Source organism: Astyanax mexicanus, chromosome 2 (genome assembly GCF_023375975.1).
Source record: "Astyanax mexicanus isolate ESR-SI-001 chromosome 2, AstMex3_surface, whole genome shotgun sequence".
Classification (NCBI taxonomy): Eukaryota; Metazoa; Chordata; class Actinopteri; order Characiformes; family Acestrorhamphidae; genus Astyanax; species Astyanax mexicanus.
In genome coordinates this window covers 21,008,173-21,035,779 of record NC_064409.1, presented here as the reverse complement: position 1 = coordinate 21,035,779, position 27,607 = coordinate 21,008,173, and the positions used below count along the sequence as shown (strand labels likewise).

The window sequence follows — 27,607 nt, the reverse complement described above, 5'->3', positions numbered from 1 at the left end:
TAATACAAACAAATCTGCTGGAATCATTAGCCATACAATCATACAGCCCACAAATTTCATCTTTCTGTTTTCCTCCAAGTTATTGACTACCCACCTGTCCAGCCAGACTGGAAGTCAGGCTTCCCTGTCACCTACCACAGATCAGCTGCCCACCATCCTACTACCGATTACATTAAAGTTTTCTAACTGCTTCCACTGCTAGTGTGGCTATTCATCTGAACATATTAGACCTAAATGAATGTATAACAACTTTTTAGCATTAATTTATCAGTGTTCTGACCAGAGGAGGATGGGTCCCTCTTATAAGCCTTAGTTTCTTCCAATATATCTTCCTCCTCCAGCTCTGAGGGAGGTTTTCCTGACCTCTGTTGCTCACTGGGGATTCTGTATTGTATTTTAATGTTTTGTCTGATTCTCTGTGCTAATACCACAAAGCTGCTTTGTAACAACATTAGTTGTTTAAAGCGCTATTTAAATACATTAATACATTCTGTATTTTATGGAACAATTCTGTATTTTTTTACTACATGTAATCAGAATAAAAAAAATGATCTTAATAACATTTAAAAAGTCATTCCTTTAGCTGTCTTCATATGTTTAAACAAATATTTTTACGTCTTAGTCTTGCAATTATGGTGTGAACAATCTTTATAGCTGACTAAAAGTGTCATGTGACTTATTTATACTCGTTTGTGTGAATTCACACAGAGATATTTACTCCTGAACCCTTTAACCCTCGGTGTGAACTAATGTTATGAAACCTCATGAGCAGAATTTGGACCAATCCTGTGACTTTCTGAGCTTGACCTTTGACTTTGAGGCAGGGGTTCAGTTTGGGCTCATATGTAAACAACCGGACACACTCTTCAAACATGAGCCTAAAACGAGTGAAAAACAATTAACCCAACTCCATCTCTCTCTCTCTCACACACACACACACACACACACACACACACACACTCTGATTCTGGAGCTGTGTTGTCATTGCTGAGATCACACACTGCAGTCACAGGGTGGGGATTCCTCACAAGGAGCTCCAAAAGTTCACCACACTGTTTCTCATCACACCACGTTCAAATCTGCACTCAGGTTACACTCATTAACTCACATTTAGCACTAAATAGTGGAATTGTGGATTTTTTTTTTCATAAAATGGTATATTAAACTCATATGCCAAAAGTGATGGGACAGAAACTAGTATTATGTTCCATAACTGACCTGTGGGACATGTGTGTGGGGTCTCCAGAGATTAAATGGCAAAAATATCCTTCTTTTATCATGATCACTTTCTAGTAATAGACTTTGTTTTTAAGTATATATTGTGTATACACATGGTGGTTGTGTGGGGAGGGATGGTGGTGGGTAAGGTGAATTGGAAGTGGTGGGATGGATGTGGGTGGGGTGGGATGGATGTTGTTACATCTGTTATCTACTAGGGGTGTGACGAGACACTAATATCAAGAGACGAGGCGAGACGTCATACTGGGTTCACGAGAAAAAGCTTTAAAAATAAAATTTTAAAGAAAACGTCAAAAATGAAAAATGGCTTGAAAACTAGAGTTTTATTTGACAAAATCATATAACACAAACTTAACAGACTGGTTTCTCTCACACATTGATTCTATAAGAAATAGAAATAAGAATAAGAATAAAAAAAAAAAACTTTTCTAGGTCTTATATAGTGCAAACAATAAGTGCAAACCACAATCAGTCATATTAAGACTATGGTTTGTGTTTTTTTTTCTCCTAAATTTCCTAAAATACCGTTTATTGTTTCCACTGCAAAGCCAAAATGCAGCCAAACATACAACTTAAAAAGGGGGTATGCAGCCTACGCGACGCATAGGGGCGCTGCACTAAAGGGGGCGCCAAATGAAAACCTCAAATAAATTTTCTTTCAGGAGAAACAGCCATTCAGCTTGCTGGTTTTGCGGAGCGCGGTGAGCTTGTAATGACAGAACGTATCTCCTCCAACCCCTCCCCCCCGGGGGCGCTGATACTACTTTTGCTTACACCACAAACAGTATGTAGTTGCGCTCCTGCTGTGTTGCCAGATCCCTCTTAAAAAGTCCACACTAACCTATTTTTTCCCGAGACAGGTTAACGCTTGATGAGAAATATCGTCACGTTTTAATCTCGCGAGATCTCGTGCCACGAGATCACGTCACACCTCTATTATCTACAAAATGTTCAATAAAATCTTGATTAAAAAAAATAAATAAATGGCAAAAATAAAAAATAAAAAATTGGGGATGTTCTAAACTTTAAAAACTTTAAAAAATTCTAGATGTTCTTTATATTGTGGCCAAGTATCATGATGAATGGACCAACAGACAAGATCCAAAATGAATTGGAATTAAATTGGATTCAATAAGGATTTATATTAACAGGATATTTATCCTCTCGTATTAAGCTATTACGTTTTGAAGATGCAAGACTTTGTTTAGCTTTTTAAAATGATAATACATATGTGCATTATTCACATATGCACGCACACACACACACACACACACACACACAGTCTCCTCACCCTTTCAGCATGGCACTGGCGTCAGCGTCCTCCGGGATCCTCCTCATGGTGCCGCAGTTCTCCAGAGCCATTCTGTCCAGCAGCCTGTAGTCCACATCGTTACCCATCCCGATGGTGAAGAGGCAGAACTTCTCCTGCACCGCCGTCTTCGTGTTCCCGAGGATGTTGGGGGACTGCACCTCGCCCACCGTGGGCCGTCCGTCCGTCAGGAAGATGATGAGGGACACGCTGTTTTGGTTGGAGTCTACAGTGGAGGCCAGGTAATCCCGCAGTAACGAGGAGCCGGTCTGAATGGCGTTGTTGATGTCTGTGCCTGAGAGCGACAGAAAGAAAACAAATAAAGCATTATATATTGATAAAAGCTGGAGTGATATAAAGTTTGTTCACTAACATCAAAACATGGGCTTAATCTATGGAAGCCCTTTCCCGCCACCTAAAAAAAAATCCACCAGGATTTTTAGGAATAGTGTAAGAAATCTTTGAAAAGATGAGTCTTCAGTCTGCGTTTGAAGACTGTGAGTGACTCTGCTGTTCTGACACCCAGTGGAAGTTTGTTCTACCATCTTGGTCCAGCATAGAGAAGACTCAGGATGTTGGTTTTCTGTTGGATTTGAGGGATGGTGGTTCGAGCCGAGCCGTACTGGAAGCCCTAAGTGCTCTTGGTACAGATCTGGCTTTGATCATAATTGCCATCAGGTAGGTAGGAGCTGGTCCGTTTTTGGCTTTGTTGCCCAGTGTCAGGGTTTTGATTCTGATATGTGCGGCCAAAGGAAACCAGTGGAGGGAAAGCAGCAAAGGAGTCACATGACTAAACTTCGGAAGATTGAAGTGCAGTCGAAAAATCATGATGAAACATGATAAAACTGGCTCTCATCAGGACCGCCCCCGGAAAAGAAGGCCAAGATACAAACATGCACAGGATAAGTTCATCAGAGTTACCAGCCTCAGAAACTGCAAGTTAACAGCACCCCAGATAAGAGCCACCTTAAGGCTTTACAGAATATTTTAGTTAGAGTAACACTTTTATGTTTTAACTACATGATTCCTTATGTGTTCCTTCATAGTCGGGGTCACTACAGTATTCATTTACAATGTAGGGAGAAAATAAAAAAAATAAAAACATTAAATGAGAGGGTGTGCTGTGTATGTGGTAATTTAGGCATGTATATTAACCAATGCTAACTGCTCATTAATTTCTATTGCTTTCTAGGGAATTTACAGCTTCTCTCTCCTGAACTGAAGAAGCATACTGCAGATACTAAACATGTCTTGGCTGATCAACTACATCTGGAAGCCTGAGAGTGTGAGTAAGGTGTGGTAGGCTACCTCCAGTGGGTGAGATCATGTAGATAAACTTCTTGGCGTCTCGCACGTTGTTTGGAGTGACAGGTACCAGCTGGCCCGGCTGCCACACCCGGATACGATTGGAAAAGGTTACGAAGTTGAAGTGATCATTGGGACGCAGGTCCCTCAGGATGGTGAATAGAGCATCTTTAGTCTGCAGCAAAAAACAAAAAAGCTTTGTGAGTGCCACCAACACAGCTCTGACACATCGACACTTCTCAAGACCCCAAAGGTGCTCCATCTGTGCTATCTGGATTTTTTTACATGTTAAAGCAGATTCTTTATGTTGTGTAAGATGATATGTGAGAGGGGATCCATCTTGTCACTGATTCAACAGGTTTTTGTTAAAGATAATTTAGAAAATGTACCATATTTTTCGCACTACAAGGCACACTTAAAATTCTTTAATTTCCCCAAAAATCAACAGTTCGCGTATAATCTGGTGCACACTAATGTATGAATTCTACCAGTCTTGTTGTAAAGAGCAGTAAAGCCACTCCGCTGAAGTGCAGCGTTATACAGAAGTTTTAGTTTAGTTCTCCAGCACCGAGGCTGGAGCAGCATTAGCATTAGCCGCTCAGCTTTAGTGATAATATGGAAATAAACTGAATAATAAACAGTTAAACAGTTTTCACGAGAGAAATCTATGTAGATTCACATCCAGCGCTGAAATATTTTTTTAGGAGTTACAGTTTTGTTTAATTAGCTTACCTTTACTTAACTTAGTTAACTACCCCCACCACCATCCAGCGGTGAGACCTGCTGAATTAAAAGGAAAACATGGCAACACCCTTGTTTCTTACTAGTGTCGCAGAATGACAAAAAAACACAAAAAAATTAGCTTTGGCCCAGATCCATCTTCCAGATCCAAGTTGTTTTTGTGAATTACAGTGAACTGAACAGAGTTTTTTTTAAATATTCCTGAGCCCATGCAGTGATTTTAGTACAGAATCAGTACAGCCTGTTTTTCATGCAGTGCTGCCTGAGGAGCTAAAGATCATTAGCATCCAATACTGACCATTAGCCTTGTTCCTTCTACACAGAGATTTCTCCAGATTTTCTGAATATTTTGATAATATTATGGGCTGTAGATGGTGGGATAGCAGATGTCTTTGTAATTTTACGTTGAGGAATATTTTTCTAAAATTGCTCCACAGTTTTTAGAAGCAGTTTTTGGCAGATTGGTGAAACTCTCTTAAAATTCTATTTTTATATCCACTCATATTTGCTCTTATTGCAGCTGTTTTTATTAGTCCCTCTTACTTTTCCATGTGTTGCTGCGTTAAAAAAGGTAACTAATTCAGTTGGTAAAACGTCTCAATTTTAACATCTGATTTATGTTCTATTGTGAATAAAGTTAGATTTGCAAATCATTGCACCCTGTTTTTGTTTCAGGGTTTTTAACCAGCTTTTTTGGAACTGGAGTGGTAATTATACTTTAAGGTAATGTATGGTCTATTTGAAATACTTCTATCCATAAGTGCTAGAATAACCTCTACATATGCATTTATTGCGCTTAGCTTATGAGCAAAATTCAGACTCATGCCTTGGCTGAGCTGAAACATTTCTGAGTGAAAGGGAAAACTGTAAATCGACAAATTCACTGAACAATTTCAAAAATAATTTGGGAAAAGCACACCCCCACCCCTGCACACCCACAGGCTGAGTAATGCTAACTGCTTTCTGGATCAGTGTTCAGTCATGAGGGACTGTTTAAAGGATTGTGACATTTTTACTGTACACCTCATTCCTCCATCTCTACAGCAGATGTGCAGAGGTTCAGGGTGTAACAGGCACGGTGTGTGTGTGTGTGTGTGTGTGTGTGTGTGTGTTACCTGTCTGATTTTGGTCCCAACCATGGAGGCGCTTGTGTCAATAACAAACACCACATTCTTGGGTACGACAGGCAGGTCTTTGGGGGCAAAATAATGCACAAAATGTCCATCCAGAACCTGGAAAAGAGGAGATCTCAGTCACCTTCTTTCACAGTCTTGTAATAACTAGATGCTCTCATAAAAATATGAAATGCAATATAAAAATACTACGTAAATGTAGGTCATTAGATAAAAAAAGACAAAAATTTATACAGAAAAATTACAAATTTATTTTAGGTCATATTGCAGTGTTTCCTCTAATGTTAGTGGGGTTTATTTCAGCAGTGAAAGCAAAACAACACTTAGTAATTGGAGTTTGGCCCTCAGCCAAAGGTTTCATTTTATAGTTTTTTTGCCAGAACAATTCATTTTGATAAATTCCTACTTTAGATGGATTACCTAGTTTACTTATTTAGGGCCCTATGAATTCTGTGAGGCGGAAAACACACACAGAAACACAGAAAAGAGGAATAAAAGGGAATTTAGATATAAACACGGAAATACATTGAATTAAAATATCGAAATTAAAGAAAAAAAGGAGACATCATACACGTACCATATCAAACATCAGAAGTTACTACATCTGACAAGCACAGTAACATTCTTATAATATCAAAAATTAGCTATAAAACAGCTAGCTAGTAAACAGTTAGCAGTTTCAACACTTTTGGGAAAGTCAGTAGGAATTTCAAATTAAAAGTCCCAGGCCAGTAATATAAATGAGCATATGTTTACAACAACAGTTACTGTACTGACAAAAAATAAAGAACATCATCAAGAGGAATTTATTTTATTTGGAATTTACTAAGTAAAAGTTTACAATATCAAAATAGGATAAAATATCTAAATTCCCTTAATATTTGCAACCTATTTTCACACATTTAATCAGGGCTTGTACATATTATTATTTTCAGTATATTTCATTTATTAATGTAAAAATGTATTAGTGTGTTATTACTCTTTAAGACACACAGCTATGGAAAAAAAATTAGAGACCCTTCAGGTTCTGAATCTGTTTTTTTTTTTCTCATTTTGCTATTTATAGGTATATGTTTGTGTAAAATGAACTTTGTTGTTTTATTCTATAAACTACGGACAGCTTTTCTCCTAAATTCCAAATAAAAAGATTGTCATTTAGAGCATTTATTTGCAGAAAATGAGAAATGGCTAAAATAACAAAAAAGTTTATATTCATAAAGTTTTAAGAGTAAGAAATCGATATTTGGTGGAATATCGCTGCTTTTTAAACACATTTTTCAGGCATCTTGGCATGTTTTCCTCCACCAGTCTTACACACTGCTTTTGGGGAAATTTAAGCCCCTCCTGGTGCAAAAACTCAAGCAATTCAGCTTGGTTTAATGGCTTGTGACCATCCATCTTTCTCTTGATTTTATTCCAGACGTTTTAATTGAGTAAAATCAAAGAAACTTAAGTGGTCTTTTATTTTTTCCAAAACTAGTAGTCTATTAGTAGTCTAAAATCTCCTGAAAATAATCTCTGGCATGTGTAAGGGGTCTTCTATTACTGTTTTTTTATAACTTCCAGGTAAATATAGGTGCAGCTATAAACACTGTAGCTGTTAGTTCTTTGTCAGATATTCATTAATTTACTTGCTCTTTACCTGACAGCACTATTAAAAACCTAAAAATATGAAATTTGATGATGGAATTTGTCAAATGTAAACCTGAAATTTCATATTCTTACACCTGGTTACAACCTCTAATTCTTACACCTGGTATGTTTCAATATAACACGCATTAGTATAAATAAATGCCTGTGGAAGTTTACCTGCTCTGTAAGAGCTACATCAACATAGTTCATTTTGAATGAAGCATGAAGAACGCCAAGTTACAACAATTCAGGAGTGCACCATCACGAGCCATAACAGTACACAGGGCCAACGCGCTGAGACAGAGCCGCAATTACATCACGTTTGGCACATGCTCCCTCGTGCCAGTTGTAATAATACAGCATAGGTTTAGGGTTTTATCCTTACAAAGAAATTTAGACTAGTGCACTTTTAGATCTACCTGTAGATCCTGTGATGATATTTTAGTATTGTTGGATTCTTCTTTACGCTGGGAGGTTATTGTAATTTAATATTTAAAACGGGATAATGGAGACTGTACATCTTAACATACAGAAGCTGAAAGATGGAATCTCAGTAGATAGGATTGTACTTCTGTTAGAAACCAGGACTCTTTTATATGCCAGTGATTTAATGTACATATAATGTTCACTTTTACTAAATAAAAACAGATATATAAGTAAGCTATTTTTGCACCTTAACAATTTAAAAGCTGCTGTAAAGTTAAACATAAAAACACAACAACATAGCAAAATTAGTTGTTATATAAGAACTTAATCAATTGTAATTAATAATCAAATAATATATTGCTGTGGGGACTTTTTCTGTTTTTGTTTCATATAGGTTTATGTTTGAGTAAAATAAACGTTGTTTTATTCTATAAACTACGACCAACATTTCTCCCAAATTCCAAATAAAAATATTGTCATTTAGAGCATTTATTTGCAAAAAATGAGAAATAGCTAAAATAATAAAAAAGATGCAGAGCTTTCAGACCTCAAATAATGCAAAGAAAACAAGTTCATATTCATAAAGTTTTAAGAGTTAAGAAATTAATATTTGATGGAATATCCCTGGTATTCAAACACAGTCTTTATGCATCTTGGCATGTTCTCCTCCACCAGTCTTACACACTGCTTTTGGATAACTTTATGCCTTCACTCCTGGTGCAAATATTCAAGCAGTTCAATTTGGTTTGATGGCTTGTGATCATCCATCTTCCTCTTGATTATATTCCAGAGGTTTTTAATTTGTTGTCTTTAAGTGGTGTCTTTTTCCAGATCTTTAAATGAACCAGGCTCCTCCCTCATCATCTCTTACCATGTTCTGATCACCTGCAGCTAATTTCACACACTTTCAGTTGGAATGAATGTGGGCAGGTCCTAACCTTTTTTTTTTTTTTTTTTTACAAGAAAAGTATCTCTATGTTTGACAGAAGAAATTTCTTCAGTCATGTGTGTTTAGTGTTAGTGTTTAGTAATACTCCTTACAGCATCTTTCAGTATTGTTCCAATTTATATAATTGCACACAGTATGTAACAAATATAGGGATAAACTATATACAAAAAAACATATGTAAGTGTAACTCTTTCCATACCTGAATATCTCCAATCCCCATTTCTCTCTCTACATCATAACGCACCACAAAATCTCCCAGCATGCCATTGTTGGCGATTTTGACCTGCTGAACGATGTTGGGGGTGAAGGTGATCCTGCAGAAGGTCTCGTTCTGTTTGATCACGGTGGAAACTGGCGCAGACGCTTTACCTGTGGATAGATATAAAGTTAAGTTTACGTATATGTAATGGTGCTAATTTAACATCATTCATGTATTACATACTCTGTGTTATAAATGTGGAAATGATGCAAAGTTTTGACTCAAGTGTTCAAAGTGCATCACATTTTCCAGAGTAGTAGGCAATCCGAAACCAGAGAACAAGGTTAAAGTGCCAGAGTGTGTGTGTGTGTGTGTGTGTGTGGGCGTGGGCTGTCCCTGTAGAGATGGTTCTGGTATGAGGTTCCACTGTAGAGTATTAGAGCAGAGCATGGTGTTCTGTCAAAACAATATCAGGCGATTGATTACTCTGTCAGACAGGCTGGAAATATGGGCTGGATAAATGTAATGTGCACTGACGGAATTTTTTCCATGTCACATTTCAACACACAGTAACGTAAAACAGCAGAGCAGCTCAGACAGCTGCAGCGCTCACTCCGGCTCTTGTTGTGGCCTACAGAAGTACAGGGTGGTGATTATAGGCCGTAATTGATGGGACGGTGGTGGAGCTCTAGTTTACAGCTTTAAAGCTATAACTCACTTAGCCCTCACATTATGTAAACTATCCTACTACACATGTCTCGTCTGTAGCACAACACTGCTGTCATGCAAGAACCTTTAAATGGAAGTTAATGTTCGGCCACAACAACTGCCAGATTCACATGTTAAAAAAAATAAAATAAAAGAAGGATAACAGCAACAATAGCTTCTTAGTTTTGATAATATAATACAGGCCAACAATAAAATTCTATACCAACAATTGAATATATTATTGGTGCACATAAAAAAGTAAAGTCATGGTAAAATGTAATGTTTAATGTAAAACTAGTGATTTTGGATGATTTCTATTGGTCCATTCATCATAAAAGTCCAATACAATGTAAAGAACAACTGCCAGATCTAAAAATGAAAAATATCAAAAGTGAAGATAAAAGGTTTTTGCATGACAGTGACGATATGATGGATCACCATTAACAATATTTTCTCAGTTGTTGACCTCTTGACCTAAAACATGCAAAATAAGGGTCAACTTTATTTTTCTACACCAAAAACTTCTTATTATGTTTATTAAAATTATTATTTTGCTCATAAGAATGTGTTTAGTGCAAGTAAATATTATGTTTCCTGCAAAAATCCTGTATCTCCACAATGACTTTACAAACTTTACAGGAGAAGTAGAAACACTTTCTTATCTTTCTGTGGAGGTCAGTAGCCTTGGAGCGATAAACAATATTATTGAATATTGCGATAAATAAAGTCAGTAGTGATATTAAGTGCACTATCATTATAATCATAACCATGAAGTCACAGGTCATGTATTATTGAATTAAGCGTGTGAACATAACAGGTTCATATATCCCACAGGTCAGTGCAGTGTTCTTTTTCTAGCTTCCTTGATACATGACAAAAGTCATGGCACATGATAGTAATTCATGTCACATTAAATGTGGCATGTTTTTGTGGAACATACCGTCTGTCTTGCTGCTGCTGCTGGATGTCAGTGCTTTGCTTTTCCGTAAAGGAAGCACCTCCAGGTATTTGATGCGTGAATGCTCCACTATGGTAACGCCCACACTGAGCTTGCTGACCAGTTGTAAAGGCCGGACGCTGGTCACATGCTCGTAATAACCCAGTCTCCTCTGCAGCAGCTCCTCGTACGTTAGGAGGAATACGGCCCGGTTCCGTCCCGGAATGGTAACGGCCATGCGGAACGTCTCCATCTCTCCATCACTGAGAATAAAGAAAGAAAAAGAGTGAGGAAAATAGAGAGAATGTCTAGTAATGTGAGTTTTAATCTGTGGACTGTTAGTATACTGAATATAGCTAGACAATAAAGTTGATATTACGGAACTGGAAAATGTGGCTTTTTTCCTATTGATTTTAGTCCAGTTTTCTATTTTATTAGATATTTCCATGTGGAAACTTTACATGTGGAAAATAGACATGAACATAGAAATATGAATCTAATTTACAGTTATCCCCCTTTATCTTATTTAAGGGAGCGCCCTGAGGAATCATGTACATACAGGTCTAATTCTAGAATTGTGGGTACATTTGGAAAACATGAAAAGATTTGGCTTATCAGTCAACTCTGTTATCATTAAATGGTTTAAAGCGAGTACTGATAAGAATTTTTTTGTACTTGCCAATAACGATACCTACTTAGAATCAGAAGCATTATGTAATAGAGCAGATGCTAGTGTATAGTAGTGCAACAGTCAACAGTTAAAAATAGACATTAGTTTTACTGTATGTTTTCTTACCGCAGCATAATCATGTGATATCAGGACCACATCAGCCAATAGAATGAGACTTTGTCAGAAATCAAGTAATCAGGTCTATCAATAATTATTGAACAAATCCACAGGGTCTGAGGCAAGTCTTTGATGATTTAGGCAGTGTACACCATGCCTTATGTATGAATTCTACCAGTCATGGTGTAAGAAGCAGTAAAGCCACTCCGCTGAAGTGCAGCGTTATACAGGAGTTTCAGTTTAGTTCTCCAGCACCAAGACTGAAGCAGCATTAGCATTAGCCGCTAACAGTGCTAAGTGCTAGCTCTTTTAGCTTTCAGAGGTGAGTATTATCAGACTATAGCACTTTACTTACCTAAATAAACATTTTTCAGAAGAGAAATTTGTGTAACTTAATATCCAGTGCTCGTTTGACTTGAGGAAAATGTTTTTTTTTTTTTTTTTTTAAGAATTACAGTTTTGTTTAAATAGTTTAACTTTTAGTTAACACTCCACCACCCCTCAGGGGCAAGACCTGCTGAATTAGAAGGAAAACATGACAACACCTCTGTTCCTTACTAATGTTGCATAATGCGCCTTATAATCTGGTGCCTTTTATGTATGAAAATAGACCAGAAAATAGATGGGAATTGTTGATTACGTTCAACATTAAGCAGACAAAGAACTGAAATACCAGTTGTGGTAAACTCCAAAGCCTGTAGACAACTGTTTTTGGAAACTTATTTAAGTAGTTTAAAATGATTTAAATGTTTAACTGGAACACCAAAAACTGCATAGCCCAAACAAGACTGCATTTTCATTTTAGCAATGACTATCACGATCACTCCACCTGCCAACCTGCAGCTCTTCTTCTCTCTGCTCTCAGTCTTCTCTCCACTGCTGAAACTGAGACTTAATCCAGTGTTAAGCTGAGCTAAAGACGTTGCCATGTAGGTCAGCCAGACCTCTATCTGTACCAGTTTTTTCCAGTTTCCAAGTCTCTTAGGAATGTGTAGGAAACAGTACTCGTTACTCTCTGGCTTTTTAATGTAATTTTTCAAAAGGAAGATTTTTACATTTAATAGTTACAGAGTTCTCTGTATTTCTGTGTCTTTTTCTAGTTATTATGATGAAAGTGTGAATTTGCAGTGTTGTGTGAATGCTGCAATACAGAGTGTAGTAACACAGTCTGCACCAGCATGGCCTTTATTCCATGAAAGAGTGTGTAAATAAATGTAAATGTTAATTGTTCATATACATTTTTAAAGTAACAATACATTTCCATTGTTGCAAAAGTTGGACAAAAACACTATTTTTTTAACCCATATACACACACACACATATATACACAAACACACACAAATCACCTTACCTGACCTCTGCCGCCTCCTTGGTCTTTGATTTGCCGTTCTGCTCTTTATCCTTTTTCACTTTTTTCTCCTTTGCTTTTATCTGACTGGGAAAGACTCTTCCTCCCACAATCCTGTTTTTACCAGCATAAACAAAAAGCAGCTTTCAGAATCTGATGGCACGAACTTCTGTACTTTATGAATGAAATAATGTGTGTGTGTGTGTGTGTGTGTGTGAGTGTGGGTGTGTGTTTGTGAAGTTAATACTAATGTAAACTCTCACAGGCCCTGCGGTAACCTCTCCCTCAGAAAACAAATAAAAACAAAATCCAAAATATTGTGTTCAGTCATGGAAAATGCCCTGAACTGTGTTTGAGCAGCTTTACAACATGATGCCACTTGACTACATCTAACAGCAGTGTTGTACTGTGATGTACTGTGTAGAGTGTGCTTTTGTCTTTGTTTTGGATTTTTAACGACTAGTTTTTGATAGTATAAACATAAAAATGAAGATATGATAAATAGAACTAACGCAAAAATAACTAAAAATGTACAGAGACTTTGTAGTAATTTTAGGAAAACATTTCCCATTACTTCTGTACATGACAACATGCAAAGCACAATAAGTGTTACTGATCCAGAGAACGCTTTTAGCCTGTTTGGAAGATACTGCAGTAGTGTCATGTACACTCTGTCCCTGGTGAAGATATGCTACTAATTAGTGATGCAACAAAAAGAAAACGCAGAACACCAAACATGTTTTTACAGGCTTTTGTTTATTTTGTAATTCTTTCACCATTGCATTAATTAAATAGCCTGAATATATTTTTGTTTTACTTTTCAAAGAAAAAGCAATTACAAATCTGCAACGTAAAAAAATATTGACATTTTTTACCAGCCAACAATCATATCAACAAAGCACCATACAGTGTTTTTACAACGAATACATAAAGCACCATACAGTGTTTTTACAACGAATACATATATTTTGCAGTGGTGGCTCACACAATTGCAAAACCTGCAAAGCACTTTTAATTCCACTGTTTTAACTGTTTTCCTGAGCTGGATTACTTGCTATGTTAATGACAGACCTGAGAGATATTTACACAGGCCACTGGCTATAAGAATGTTTCCTGTTACCATGTATTTTAATTTTGTTGCTAGAATACTTTATTTCTGTTATATATTTTTGCTATTTTTTTTGTTATATTTGTTATTTCACACAAAATCAGTGTCTTGTTGAGTTAATATTTATAAAATAGACAAAATTAAATAGTTTTTTTTATTTTATTTCAACTAAATGTATGAAACTCTTTTATTTTGTAAAAGTTGCATATTGCTGAAATGATTTTTTAAATAATATCACCCTTACCTATGTATGGTATTTTAACTTATTCAGTATTTTTTTTTTTTTCCATTTTTGGATGAAACCTTTTGGTTGCCAAATATTCAGTGTATTCCTACTATTACAGCTTTACTTACATGGTGAAGTTGGAGATATATGCAGCCTGTGGAACTTGGAACTGGAAGACCCCCTGTGTGGCAGCAGTGTGCCTGTTGAACATGGTGCAGGACACTGCAGTAAAAGCATAGCGAGAGATGATGGTGGTCTGCACTGAGAGCTCCTGAATGTGGGGTTTAGTTTCCTGAAAAAAGGTGTGCACAAAACAACTGTCAGATAACATAAATGTTACTTAAAAACATTTGTAATGCCCTGCTAGGTGCAGTTCAGCCACTGATCTGGTCTTAGAGTCTCTGTAAAAGAAGAAATCCACCAGAGATCCTATTTAAATCTATTTAAAAACACAGAGGTTGGTAGTCTAGGTCCAGAAAGTAAAAATCCACCCCGGGGTTTTGTCGCTGAGCCGCAGTAGAGCCACCCAGGCATTGGAACAAAATCCCGGGTTTGATTTTTACTTTTAACTAGTGTAAATAGAACTTAAACATGCACCACCTATTTCAATTGTACTTCACTGGTGGTGTTTCATAGACAAATTCTAACCATTTGTTCCCTATCTCTGAATTCCTGGGCAAAGCATAAAACACTGATGTGTTATTTACACCAATAATGTTATTTACACTAATAACACAGAAACAAACTAGCTACTGTCTGATAAGACATACCGCTGTATGGTTTCAGGGCTGCCTGTGGGCAGTAACGAGCCAAGGTGGGCGAGGCCATGAATACTAATTTACTTGTTGACGTAGAAACAGTGCTTTTCCTGATCGATTTGTTTCAACTTAGAGAAACCTATTGTATTTTACACATTTAAATACTATTTGAATTCACTTAATGCAAAACGTTGCCTTGATTTTTTAAAGTAAATCCAACAAATATATTTTTTTCAGTGTACATGACCTTTACTGACCTGCTGCACTGCACTGTTTTTCTCAGTATCTGAAGTTAAACCTCTCAGCAAGGCAACAGCAGTAAATTGTAATAGGCCTATTTTATGGCTTAAAATATGTCTCAATATAAACGCATTTATTTCCAAATATTCCGCACTGAGCTACGCAACCTCCCTGCCACTGGCATGTGCACACATTTCCCATTGCCTGATGCTTCTGCTTGCATCATTTTTACATCCCAAAATACCAAGTATAATCTACCTCACATGTGCAAATAAAAAAGCGAGTAATAAGCGCATGAGTTATGTTTGGGGCTGGGTAATGCAATTCAGTAGTTTTGTAATACTAAATCACTCCAGTATTATCATGAAACAAACAGCTGCATGTACAGTACCAGTCAAAAGTTTGGACACATCTTCTCATTTAATGTATTTATTATTATTTTTTATATCACCAGAATTTTTAAATACCGTGAGCGATATTATGCTGTAAAATATCGTGCCATATCACAGAGCCCTTATTATCACATCATCTATTTTTTGCTGCGTTTAGCAAAATTAGTATTGGATATATGGAGATATCTGGAGTGCATTATTATTATCATGACATTCTGTATTACTGTCTTCTGTTACAAGTCTGATAAAATACTTTTCTAATATCTCAATTAGGGGTGTGCCTATATAGCATATCGTATGCAATAACAAAATTTAATTTTCATTTTGTTGCAGTAGTGTATTCTTGATTTTTTTTTTTATTCATTGTTGTGTCATATCGCAAAAAACGATAAGTACCGTTATCGCAAAAATACCATGAAATATTGTGATATTTTTTTAGGGCCATATCTCCAACCCCTAGTCTGTTTTATGCAAAATTGCATATTCACACATTACTCAACTTTTATAAATTTGGTGAACTGAGTTTAGTATGTTGGGACAAACTATTTGCATTTTGAGTGAGTTTTTGGCACTCACCATAAGTATTAATAGTCATTCCCCCCTGGGCTACTTTTGATAAACTTGTAGATCATATATTATGATTAACTGTTTGGCCTCGAATTTCACCTTTTTCCAGGCATACAGTGTGAATATTTATAAAATAAATATTTAAGTAAAATGTGATTTAAAAAAAGTAAGAGGAAATCAACATATTTGTTTAGTTACTTGATGTTTTAAGTAATGCTAATTTAAGTTTAATTGCCCATTATTTAACTTTTTTAAGGTAACCGTTTGCTCAATGTTTTATTTAAACGTAACTTATCCGGGCTGACAGTGCAGGTGCGCAATAAAATGCACCTACCTGCGCAAAAAGCGCAAAAGCAATCGCACGCAGACGCGCGTGCCCACTCACCTTAGTCAGTATATTCTTGACCTGGCGCGCGACTCTCCGTGGAACCTGAGGAGGGAATGAGAGCAGGGGTGAGGAAATACCCGGATTAAAGCGGCTGTCCCCGGGCTCGTGCCCCGCGCTGTGGTGGTACTCACTGCGATCAGGTCCAGTGCGGAGAGCGCGCCATCCTCAAACTCCGACAACTCCGCCAACTCCGACAACTCTGCGGCATCAGCATCCTCAGCTCGCGCCAAACTCGCCACCTGGCTGAGGCACAGGGCCAGCACCGCGAGCTGCATGGCCAGGGGAGGGCTGGAGGGTTCTCACGCGATGGAACGAGGCACCCGTTTCGGTGGGTGTTTGCGCACGAGCTGCACTGGAGCGCAGTGGAACTGAAGATGGAGCTCGAGCAAGACCCACCCACCCAGTCTTCAACACTGGGGCTGTGTCTCAAACCAAGCGCTCAAGGGCATGACTCTACTGCACTCTCTACTCCTGAGAATTTCCCAAAGATCTTTTATTATAGAAGCCCATTCATAAATTGCTATTTTATTATATCTCAAAAATAACGACTTAGTATCTTAACATATGTTAAAAAGTCATTATACTTCCAAATATGCAGGGGTGAGCAGCTAGTAAAATCAAATCAAATAAAATCACATTTATTTGTATAGCGCTTTTTTAACTGATGTCACAAAGCAGCTTTACAGATATGTGATCACAGGACAGAAATCAGGCAAAACATTAAATATAAAATATAGAGAATACAAAAGCCCCCAGTGAGCTCAGAGGCAAGTAAAAACTCCCCCAGAGCTGGAGGAGGAAGAAACCTTGGGAGGACCAAGAATCACATATAAGGGGGACCATCCTTCCACTGGTAAGGCTAGGCCTATCACCATAACAGTTTTTTGTGGACAATATATCATCGCAGAATGTATTACTATAAACAATACTATTTCATTTTGAGATCATTTAAATGTCTTAGCCAGAAGGTAACATAGACATTAAGGAACCTCAAAAACACTGATTGTGTGATTGTGTCCAGTGGGTTCTAGTGGACCAGCACCCTGTGATCTAAGCCGTCATGATGGTTCATAATAGGATATGAGATCTCGCATATATTTAGGACAGAGCTGCATGTAGGGATTTATGCGTTAAGAGGAGAATTGTACTTTTTTTTTTTATTTGATTTGATTTTGTGAAAGTCAGTGCAGTGCTGATGGTGGTTCTCCAGCTGCATGATACACTCCATTTCAATTACTGATGCATGGTTGTTCACAAATGTATCTACTGTTGTTCCAGATGTGAGTAGCTCCTCCACACATACTACTTGTCCAGTCCTTGTAAACATATACTGCCAATAGAACAGAACTTTATTTAGCTAATAAACTTAAACCTATTGAGGGGTAATATAGCGCCCAGCATGAAGCACTGAGGTGGGCTGGAAATCACCTTTGTGGCAGAATGCCGTCAAATTCTCACAGCAATGCAAACGCAAAATGTAGTAGAAAATCTTTCTGGACAGTTTAGGCAGTTATTCCAACAAAAGCAGCATAAAGTCCTTTATATTCCAAGGAAATAGTTAAAATTCAGGACAAGACAAAACATCAACATTTTTTCAGCTGATTCTAATGACTTAAAACATGTGAATCCTCATGTTACTTCAAATGCAACAAAGTGGTCAGTTTGGGCCTGTTTAAAGACTATAATTACCCTAAATACACATTCACACACATTCACACTCACCAACACAGAGCACCTTCATACTGACCCCATGCTCTCAAACCCCTTCATTTAGAGCCCTTTTACTTAGAATTAAAACACTATAATAAACATCTAAATTGGCAAAGAAAAACTGCAAAGAATTTAACAAATGATAATGTGTTTCTGAGGTTGGTAATTCTGATTAACTTATTCTGTGCAACAGAGATAACTCTTGGTCTTTCTTTCCTAGGGGTGGTCCTGATGAGAGACAGTTTCATCATAACATTTTGATGGTCTTTGTCACTACACTTGAGAATACTTTCAAAGTACTTGAAATTTTTCAGTTTTACTGACCTTTATTTCTTAAAGTATTTAATTTTTCATCTTAGTTGAGTAGTTCTTGAGATATTATATATTATCATTACTCAAATAAGGTTATTCATTGTATACCAACTCTACCTCTTCACAACTTCACAAGTGATGCTCTCAAACACATTAAGAGGCAAGAAATTCAAGTAATTAACTCTTGACAAATTTAGCACAGCTGTTAACTGAAAGCTGTTCCAGATTACTTAATAAAGCTGACTGAGAAAATGACACGATGTGCTGATTTGAAGAAAGTAAAATATAAAATATATTCTGTTTGTTTGTTTGTTTGTTTTTTGCTTTTTTGGGTTTTTTTTGTTTGCTAAATAATTACATATGTTTTTTTTCTCATAGTTTGGATGACTTTAATATTATTATACTATGCAGAACATTTTAACTTACTATATTTGCAGATGTATAAAGATATAGAACTTTACTTTCTAGTTTTTCTGTTTTATGTTGTCCTCTATGTTTTAAAAACACAAATTTAAATATTTTAAGTGGTATTTTAATCAATATATAAACAATAATGTTAAAATTATAGCAATTATCATTTTTATAAGCCAGACACATTACATTCATCCCCGTTTTAAAAAAAATAATGTTGATTCAGGCTGAGATTGTATTTTGATCAATCTAGGATTAGAATATGTAATCTAGGATTAGGATTAATTCCTGTCCCTGACATTTTGTCTAAAGTTGTAGAACTAAGTGTGACAAACAGGATATGTCTAACATACACTACAGTAAGGCCAGGTGTCAACTGTAGAAATCATCTGTTGAAAAAGAGAGATAGCGACCTCTGTTGACTACATTGGCAATTTACAGGCAAAAATCCTGAACGAATCCTTTTTTGTGCCTTAAATTTTATGATTTTCCAAGCAAGTTAAAGTAAAAAAAAGTATATTTTTAATGTCCTGTATACCTTTTGTATGCACTGGTATCCTTAAACTGCTTAGTTTGACCCAAGGCTGTAATATCAATAATTTACACATTTGTGTTGGATAATGTTTCGGTTAATACTCTAAGCATTTTTTGGACGTTTAAACTGCTGGGATCAAATGAACGTTCAAAATCAACACCAAATCCAACATTGATTCAACCATAACATCAACGTTGATTCAACAGTGATTTAATGTTGAAATGCCGGCTGGTTATAATTACTAAGTATTTTTAGGTATTTTTGCTGACTGAAACATTTCTGATTCAAATCAGGTTTTTCTCCAGTAAACTGCATCACAGTCACCTCTGTTTATCAAAATTGGTCGTGATCTAATAAGGGATTGATTTATAATCCTGAGTCTGTTACAGAACTATCTGAGAACTATCTGATCAAATCTGGTCTGCATATTTATGACAGAACCTGTCCTAACACACTCAAGGCACATATGTGAATCACAGCTACAGTACAAAAGCAATACATTATGTTACAGCTTTGAGTGAAAAATGATTATATATGGATCATACAATGCGGGATTGTATATTTGGGCTACTAGTGATCCTAACATTGCGGGGTTTATGCGATCAGTTATGACTCAGCAGCCAAATCACAGTAATTGGTTTTCCTTCGCTCAAAAATATGGAGCAAAAATATATAAATAAATGAATAAAACTATAATGTCTAATTTTTGACGTGGGAAAATTTTATTGCTTATTAAATTTACTTGTTAGAGTAATCTATAATCTTTAATTTAGTAAATATATCTAATTACAGGCATATAAATTAATCAAACAGTTCTGGTCAGAGTGCATGAATAATTTAGGTGGCAATTTAGCTGGAAGGACAAACTGAGGGGAAAAAAGTGAAGAGTTCACCTGAAAGTGTGAAGAAAGAGCAGGTAAGCTGTATTTTTAAAGTATATTTATCAAGCCTGCTAAAAAAATACACTGAGAAATGTTTAGCTAGCTAACCAAAATGTCTGAGCTAACTCTTAGCTAGTGCTAGTGCTAACACGTTAGCAAGCTGTGGCACACAACAGCAGACACAGAAAAGTACATAAGAGACACACAAAACAAACACTATTTTTTTATTTATTTAACCAACTTAAGCAATTTGTTGGCCTTTTTATGTTTGATTCAACTTATTGTCCGGCAATGATTTTTTCACTAAAGAAATTTGCTTACTACACTAAAATTAGTTTAGCACACACAGCACACACACACACACATGTACATACATTTCTAGTCTCTTTAAACACATGCACACAAAGTTGTGATACATGTTTTTCCTGATAAAGTCATGTACTTTTTGTTAAAGCTTCTACTGACAAGCTACACAATAAAATTGGAATGGCGTTGAACCCTTCTCTTGTTTTGGCCTTTGAAGCCGCACAGGAAGTGAGGTAAGCAATTCCCTGACTTGTGTTTTTATGCCTAATATGTCACATGGTGGACAACTTTGTTCCAGACAGAGACAGAACATCAATTAAAAAGTTGCTCCGGTAATGTTCAGTGGAGCCATCCACCATTTCTGTACTGCACTGAAGGAGTTTCTGAATAATTAAGTGTTTGAGATGTAAGTACTCAGTTGTTCAGAGAGGGTTTAAAGTGAAATGCTCCGTTCTAGAAAAAATGGAGCCTATTCAGAAAAGAGTAATGCCTTTTAAAAGCTACATTAATGAAAAGAAAGTACTTATAACAATAATTCTTACATCTCCGATGCTGATGAAAGTGTAACTTATTGAAGAATAAGCTGTCTGTGGTCCGGTGTACAGATACCAGCATGAACTAGGTGGCAAACTGGCAACATCTAGGCAGGTGGTGTTCCATCTTAAGTGTGCCCTCCATGAAACACAACAGCCCTATGGCATCAGGGCACTCCAGCCAGTCTGGCTGGGGACGTCATCTCCTCCATAAACCTTGGGAAGCTTCTGGGGGTCTCACCTAGTGCCCTTAGGTCTCCCCCAGTCCACATGTAGCAGCAGGAATGACTCTGCTCTGTGTGGCTGCAGGACGCAGCTTGGTGGTCCCCATCACCCCGGCTCTGACCAGATGCCCCTCTGCTTAACCAAAGCTTTTAGAGGCATTTCTCTCTTCAGATGTCCCGTTTCCCGTCTCCGCCACTGTGACCAGTTCTGACACTGTATGTTTCTTTGGAACAGAGTGTTTCACACCAACTGACTCTGAGCAAATGGGATTACATCTCAACCAGTTCATGCAGAAAACAGCACATTAAAAACATTAATTAAAATCTTAAAAATGTAATAAATGGCTCTCTCTCATCAATAAAAATAAATATAAACTAGACAAAAAGACACAGAGAGATAGATAAATAAATCGATTTTTTACCTCAATATTTGAACAATTTCCCAATTGCTGAAATGTATCCCAGTGGATACTGTGTGTGTGTGTATGTGTGTGTGTGTGTATACACCGAAGCTTTTTACTCAACTAAAAGTGTAAAAATACTGTTTTTAAAACTACTTAAAGTATAAAAGCAAAATTATTGTAAGGAAAAAAGCATAGGCTGTGCCACATGGTCCTTTTTCTAAAAGCCATAATTACTATGATATAATATTAAACTGTTAATATTTGCTTATTGAAAATAGATTAATTGTAGTACAATGCAAATATATTAAAGAAGCTTAGTTGGACGTTCATCTGGAGTTTCTTGAGTCTCTGCATGGATCATCTTCATACTAGACTACATATGTCTGGTATGTTCTTGCTGTAGTGTGATGTGACATCAAAGGTGGAAAGTACCTAATTACATTTACTCATTACTGTAATTGAGTAGATTTTATGAGTAATTTGTATTTTTTAAAGTAGTTTTTAAATTAGGTAATTTTACTTTTACTCAAATTCATTTTGACACAAGTAATTTACTTCACAACTTACCGTTACTAAGTAAAAAATGAAATGCTGGGGGGAAAAAACTAGTTGTTTTGAATAAAAAAAAAAGTGCTGAACTTTTCCCAGCAGTGTTTATTACGGTTAGCGGGAGAGACGCTGTGTAAATCAGCTGTGTAGCCTGGGGTCTGTGAGCGCGGCTCGGGGGAACCGGTGTTCTGTCGAGTTATGCTACCCATCGATATGCGCTTCTTTACGGCACTGTGCATGCGCCGACCAACATTCTTTTTGTATGATTTTTAATGTTTTTATTAAGAACATTAAACGATCTGTTCGAATGTTAAAAAAAAACATGTAAATAGCAGTTAAAGCATAGCAATGGCAAGTTAAAAATTAATAATGAACTGTAAAACTATAAAAATACTATATGACCATAACTTTTTAACAGTAAAGAAAAAAAAAGGGATCATAGAAACCTATGTCACTTGTTCTTAAAAAAATGTTTTATGGGTGGTCTGAACAAATACTGCCTGAAAGGTCCAAATTATTTAATTGAATAATTATTTAATTTATGATTTGTACTATTGTTTTTACATCAAATAATTAACTAATAAATAATTATGTAACTTTTACTCAAATTACATTTTAAATTGAGTACTTTTTTACTTTTACTCAAGTGGATTTTTAGATGGGTACATTTACTTTTACTTTTTCCACCTCAGTGTGACATGCAGGTATGTTGAATCGTCTATATACCAACAGTTTGTTGGAAGGGTATCTGTTTATGCTTCTCATCTAACCACAATTAAATTCAAAATTTGTACTTCAGTACTTGACACCTCTGTGTATGTGTGTGTGTGTGTGTGTGTGTGTGTGTGTGGTGAAGAGCGGAAGAGCGATGAGGAAGTCGCTGCACTGTGAAAGCACAGTGTTTGGGTGTAGGCAGGAAATGATCTCCAAAATAATAAAGTGGCACACTTAGCTGTTACACACTCTCACTGTACTACACACACTGTACACTATACACAACATACAACTGCTTTTTAATCATTAGTATTTTCCTGTATATAAATAGACGTATAAATGAGCATTTTACGATTGTGAATGCCAAACTAGACTGAATAAACTAATTCAAATAATTAAACATTAATGTCATACATTTTGTGGTATACACATTTTTATTTTGAGATTTAATTGTATTAAGATATTTCAGAGTTCATATAAGGAGAGAAGATTTAGGAAGGATGTAGAAATGATGACTTGGGTCATTTTCAATGAACGCTGCTATTTAAGGGTTAATGATTGAAAGGTTGAGGACGTGTTCATGTGAATCCAGAACTACAGAAAGGTCAGAGTTCACCTAAACTTATTGTGCATTAACTTATAAAAACAGTGCACGTGCTGTACCACCACAACAAACCTCTTACTTTATAAAAATCTGTTTTTTATTTAATGTAGTAAAATATATGTTTAATATACAAAATATATGCAGTACCAATAATGATTTGGGGTTTCCTTAATTTACATTTTTTTGTACTTCATATTGAAGACATTTTCAAAATTCATATTGAAGAAATAACAACTATAAAGAAACACATGCAAATGAATTATCCAGTAAAAAAGGTTCTGACTGACAGCTCAAATTAGATCTCGATTGCATTCAAATTAAAACGTTTTTTGTTGTTGTTGCTGTTTTTTGCAAATCAGATCCAAACCATATTTGAAGGTGGAAATTTGAAATGTCATTACAATCAGATTTTAACACATAGATCTCAGTCTGAACACTTAAATCATATTCAAAATTGACATATTTCTATAGCAAAGCTACAGTCAAACTTGTTACCATTATCTAATCAATAACACATGATCTGCTTCACAGAGTTCAAACTAAACAATCCCAATCATCTGATATACAAAGAGAGAGAGAGCGAGAGAGAGAGAAAGAAAGAGAGAAAGCGAGAGAGACAGAGAGAAAGAGAAAGAAAGAGAAAAAGCTAGAGAGAAAGAGAGGGAGCGAGAGAGAGGCACTGCGGGTAAAATATTGAACACATGTTGAGTCATTGAGGTCATCACTGCAATTGAGCACATAGTGAAGGTCATTCTGTGAAACTTTTTCTTCGTTCTAAGATAAATTATGTTCATTATCTATACAGAATACTATATTCATTTTATAATATATGAAAGTTTAATAAAGCAGTTTGGTAGCATTTTTTTAATTATTTAACAATAACTTATTTAGTAAATATTTATACTATACAGCACTATGTATATATACAACATCAATTACATTTTAAAACATTTCAATGAATACAATTATATACCTTTATACATGCTAAACACTTGTATGCATTATTCAATGCTAAATACCATATTGTTGGTATTGTACAAAACACGTATCTTTATTTTTCAGTTTTTATTACAATGTGAATCTGACAGGAGACTTTATCACCTTCCTGACTTTCAAAAAATGTCAATATAAAAATATTTAATTTTTTGAACATTTCTATTTTATATTCATAATGAGATAATGAACGTAAAGAATGACTGCCAGATTATCTAGGTTTATTGATAGAGTGATTATATACTGCATTTTTAATCAATCATTTCAAAACTTAGTGTAAATAATTATTACTTTGTTCTTTATTATTATTGTATTTTTTTTAAATGAAAAAACATTTAGGCAATACATTAATATATTTTATTGATAAATGTTGGATTAATAGAAATTCTACAAACAGTTTTACCTTGATTTCCATAGAAAGTTATAAAGTTTTTTCAGATTCATGATATGTGAGTGAGAGCAAAAATATATTTTTATATATTTTACAGCAATAAGCATGTATTCTTTTATACATCAAGCAAAACACAATAATGTATATTTTAATAAGTTAAACAGTATCACAATAAAAACATAATCTTCCCTTTTTTTAATCTGCATTTTCAGTCCTAAAAATCTATTTGCTAAAAGGAATATCCTGCTCACAGATAATCCAGTCAGATCTGTGAGTGTTATCTCTGATATTTACTGGTTGTGGGTCATGTGGTTAAGCTATTTGTCAGTAATCACATGATCTACTGTCTGCAGATCACAGCAGGATATTCATTACTAGACTTCTGTTCCTTTTGGCAAAGACTTTTGATTATTCTTTTGACTATTTATCATATTTATAAGACTTCAGACCACACAGAAATCATATTTTTCAACTTTTTGTTTTCCTAGATTTCCTAGATTTTAGATTTCCTGTTATCAATGTTTCTAAAATACATTTAAACTTTCCACAGTTATTTTCATTATCATGTTTTTTTTTTTAACTCAAGAGGAAAGACAGCTTAATCTTTACCTCTTTAAGCTCAGTCTGGAGAAAATATTGGAAATAATAAGTGAAATGAATTGTATTGATTGCTGAACATGCAGCATCGAGAGTTTATTGACAATAAAACAGTGTGAAGCTTGTGGTTTCACTTAATGTGTCATCAAAGGTTAATTTAATAAATTATCCCAGTTATCCCAAGATGACAAGGTGAAAAAATTAAATAGTTAGACACATTTAAATAGCTTCATTTTTTTTTTATTTTATAAAAATGTTAATGAATAATTGAAATGCGTAAATTATTAGACAAAAGTACGCTTTCAAACACCAACACCAGAACTGTTCAACGTAATCAAGCAGAAATGCCTAAATCCCTGCAAAATCTTATGCCCACATGAAAGAAAACTGTATAAAATGTAGAAAAAGTTAAAAAGTTAACTTTTTCTGTTATTCCACTTTATGTGTAAAATGTGATCATTCAGAGTAATGAAAAATGAAAAACTGAAAAAAAATTATTGTTACACAGTGTTTATATATAATTCAAACAAGTATGGACACACAAACTATATAAGCATATAATCTTCAAAGCATTGTACAAATATATTTTTTTGTAGAATTAGCAGTGTGTTCTAGATCCAGTTCTGTAACTCTGTGTTTTTGCTGCTGTGAGGGACCAGTATGAGTAATAATGTCGGTATACAGGCTGCATTTCTGGAAAGCCCGGTTGTGTAATGAGTATAAAGATCACAGCTGCTGAATTAGCACTGTTTACACTGCCGTGCAATACTGAAGTAACACTATTAGATTCACAGCTGAAATGCAGCAGATCAGGTTGGGTAAACCAGCCTTACAAAAGAGTTTAGTTAGTTTAGTAACTGTACAGCCACATTTACATTCATTTTCTCTTTTATGGGGGGTCCTCTGTGATTTTAATTCTGTCCAGAACGGCCATGTACTTGTTTTGCTCAGACGTCCTTTGAGAAAATTACAGGCTGAATTACCTACTGTTTTTTTCGCTGAACTCCTTGGTCCTCCGGTAATTTTAGTCCCGTCCTAACTCACATCTCTGAGTTTCGTCTCCTCGCGTTTAATAAAATAGCTATTTGTCCACTGCAACACACTGTAATCACAGTTTTTCACAGGCTTTTCATCTTACTTAAAAAAACACTGGTATCTTCAAAAAGTAGATAATATATGTTTTTAGATATGTCTGGTGTTTGTTTATATCCTAAATAATCATTCTGACAAGTCAGAAAGCATCAGATTTACATAGCATTAACCACATCACGTCTCTGATTCTGTACTCGAAATGGCAGCTGTACATAGTCAAGAGGCAAGAGGCTTTTATTGTCATTACATCTGAGTACAGGTACAAAGTGTAATGAAATTACGTATATTACATATAAGGAGGTCATATCCATGCATAAAAATCAGTCAAGAGCTATAGCTAACAAGCTAGTCTACCAGTATAGGGTATTTTTTTCTGGATGACCAGCTGGTCTTGAGCTGGATTTTTTAGCAGGCAAGAAATTATAAACTATATTAAATGTATATTGAATGATATATCAATTTCTTGATTTCCAATGCAATCTAACCTTCCAATGCAATCTAAAACTACTTTAAATCATTTTAAAAATGTATATAGATTTAATATAAAAGATTTAAATAGAACATTTCAACCCTTACAACTTTTTAAAATATATTTTAAAAGCAAATCTCTCACCTAGGAATGTATGAGTCTCTTTCACATGAAAGAGCACATTATTAGAAAGTTTTGAAAGGTTTCAATAGGATTTGTGTATAATAATGTGATAATGGTTTGCATCAAAATGTAAATATAACATTTAAAGCATTTTTATTGTTAGAGAACCCTTTTAAATAACATTTTCAAAACTGAAAAATGTAAGACAAATTATACACAATCTCAGTGTTATATAAAATAATATTTAATTAATTTAAAATAAATGTTTTTAAAACTAAAGGACAAGAGCATATAAAATTTGTATATTTAGTTATAATTCTGAATTATTAATAAAAAAATACACTAAAATACATTAATGTGGAGAAAC

At 35.4% G+C, this 27,607-nt stretch overlaps 1 protein-coding gene across 1 annotated transcript in view; it reads right to left on the bottom strand.

The window, feature by feature from the left end:
* Positions 1-16,782, bottom strand: part of itih5 (inter-alpha-trypsin inhibitor heavy chain 5) — a 29,395-nt gene extending 12,613 nt beyond the window's left edge. The window contains exons 1-9 of the mRNA XM_022671386.2: positions 16,524-16,782; positions 16,390-16,434; positions 14,176-14,339; positions 12,717-12,827; positions 10,582-10,841; positions 8,934-9,103; positions 5,710-5,826; positions 3,857-4,028; positions 2,531-2,843 (exon numbers count right to left, since the gene is read on the bottom strand). Coding sequence (XP_022527107.2) covers positions 2,531-2,843; positions 3,857-4,028; positions 5,710-5,826; positions 8,934-9,103; positions 10,582-10,841; positions 12,717-12,827; positions 14,176-14,339; positions 16,390-16,434; positions 16,524-16,667 — 1,496 coding nt within the window. The 5' untranslated portion in view covers positions 16,668-16,782. The remainder of the gene's footprint in view (positions 1-2,530; positions 2,844-3,856; positions 4,029-5,709; positions 5,827-8,933; positions 9,104-10,581; positions 10,842-12,716; positions 12,828-14,175; positions 14,340-16,389; positions 16,435-16,523) is intronic.
* Between the last annotated feature and the right edge of the window lie 10,825 nt (positions 16,783-27,607).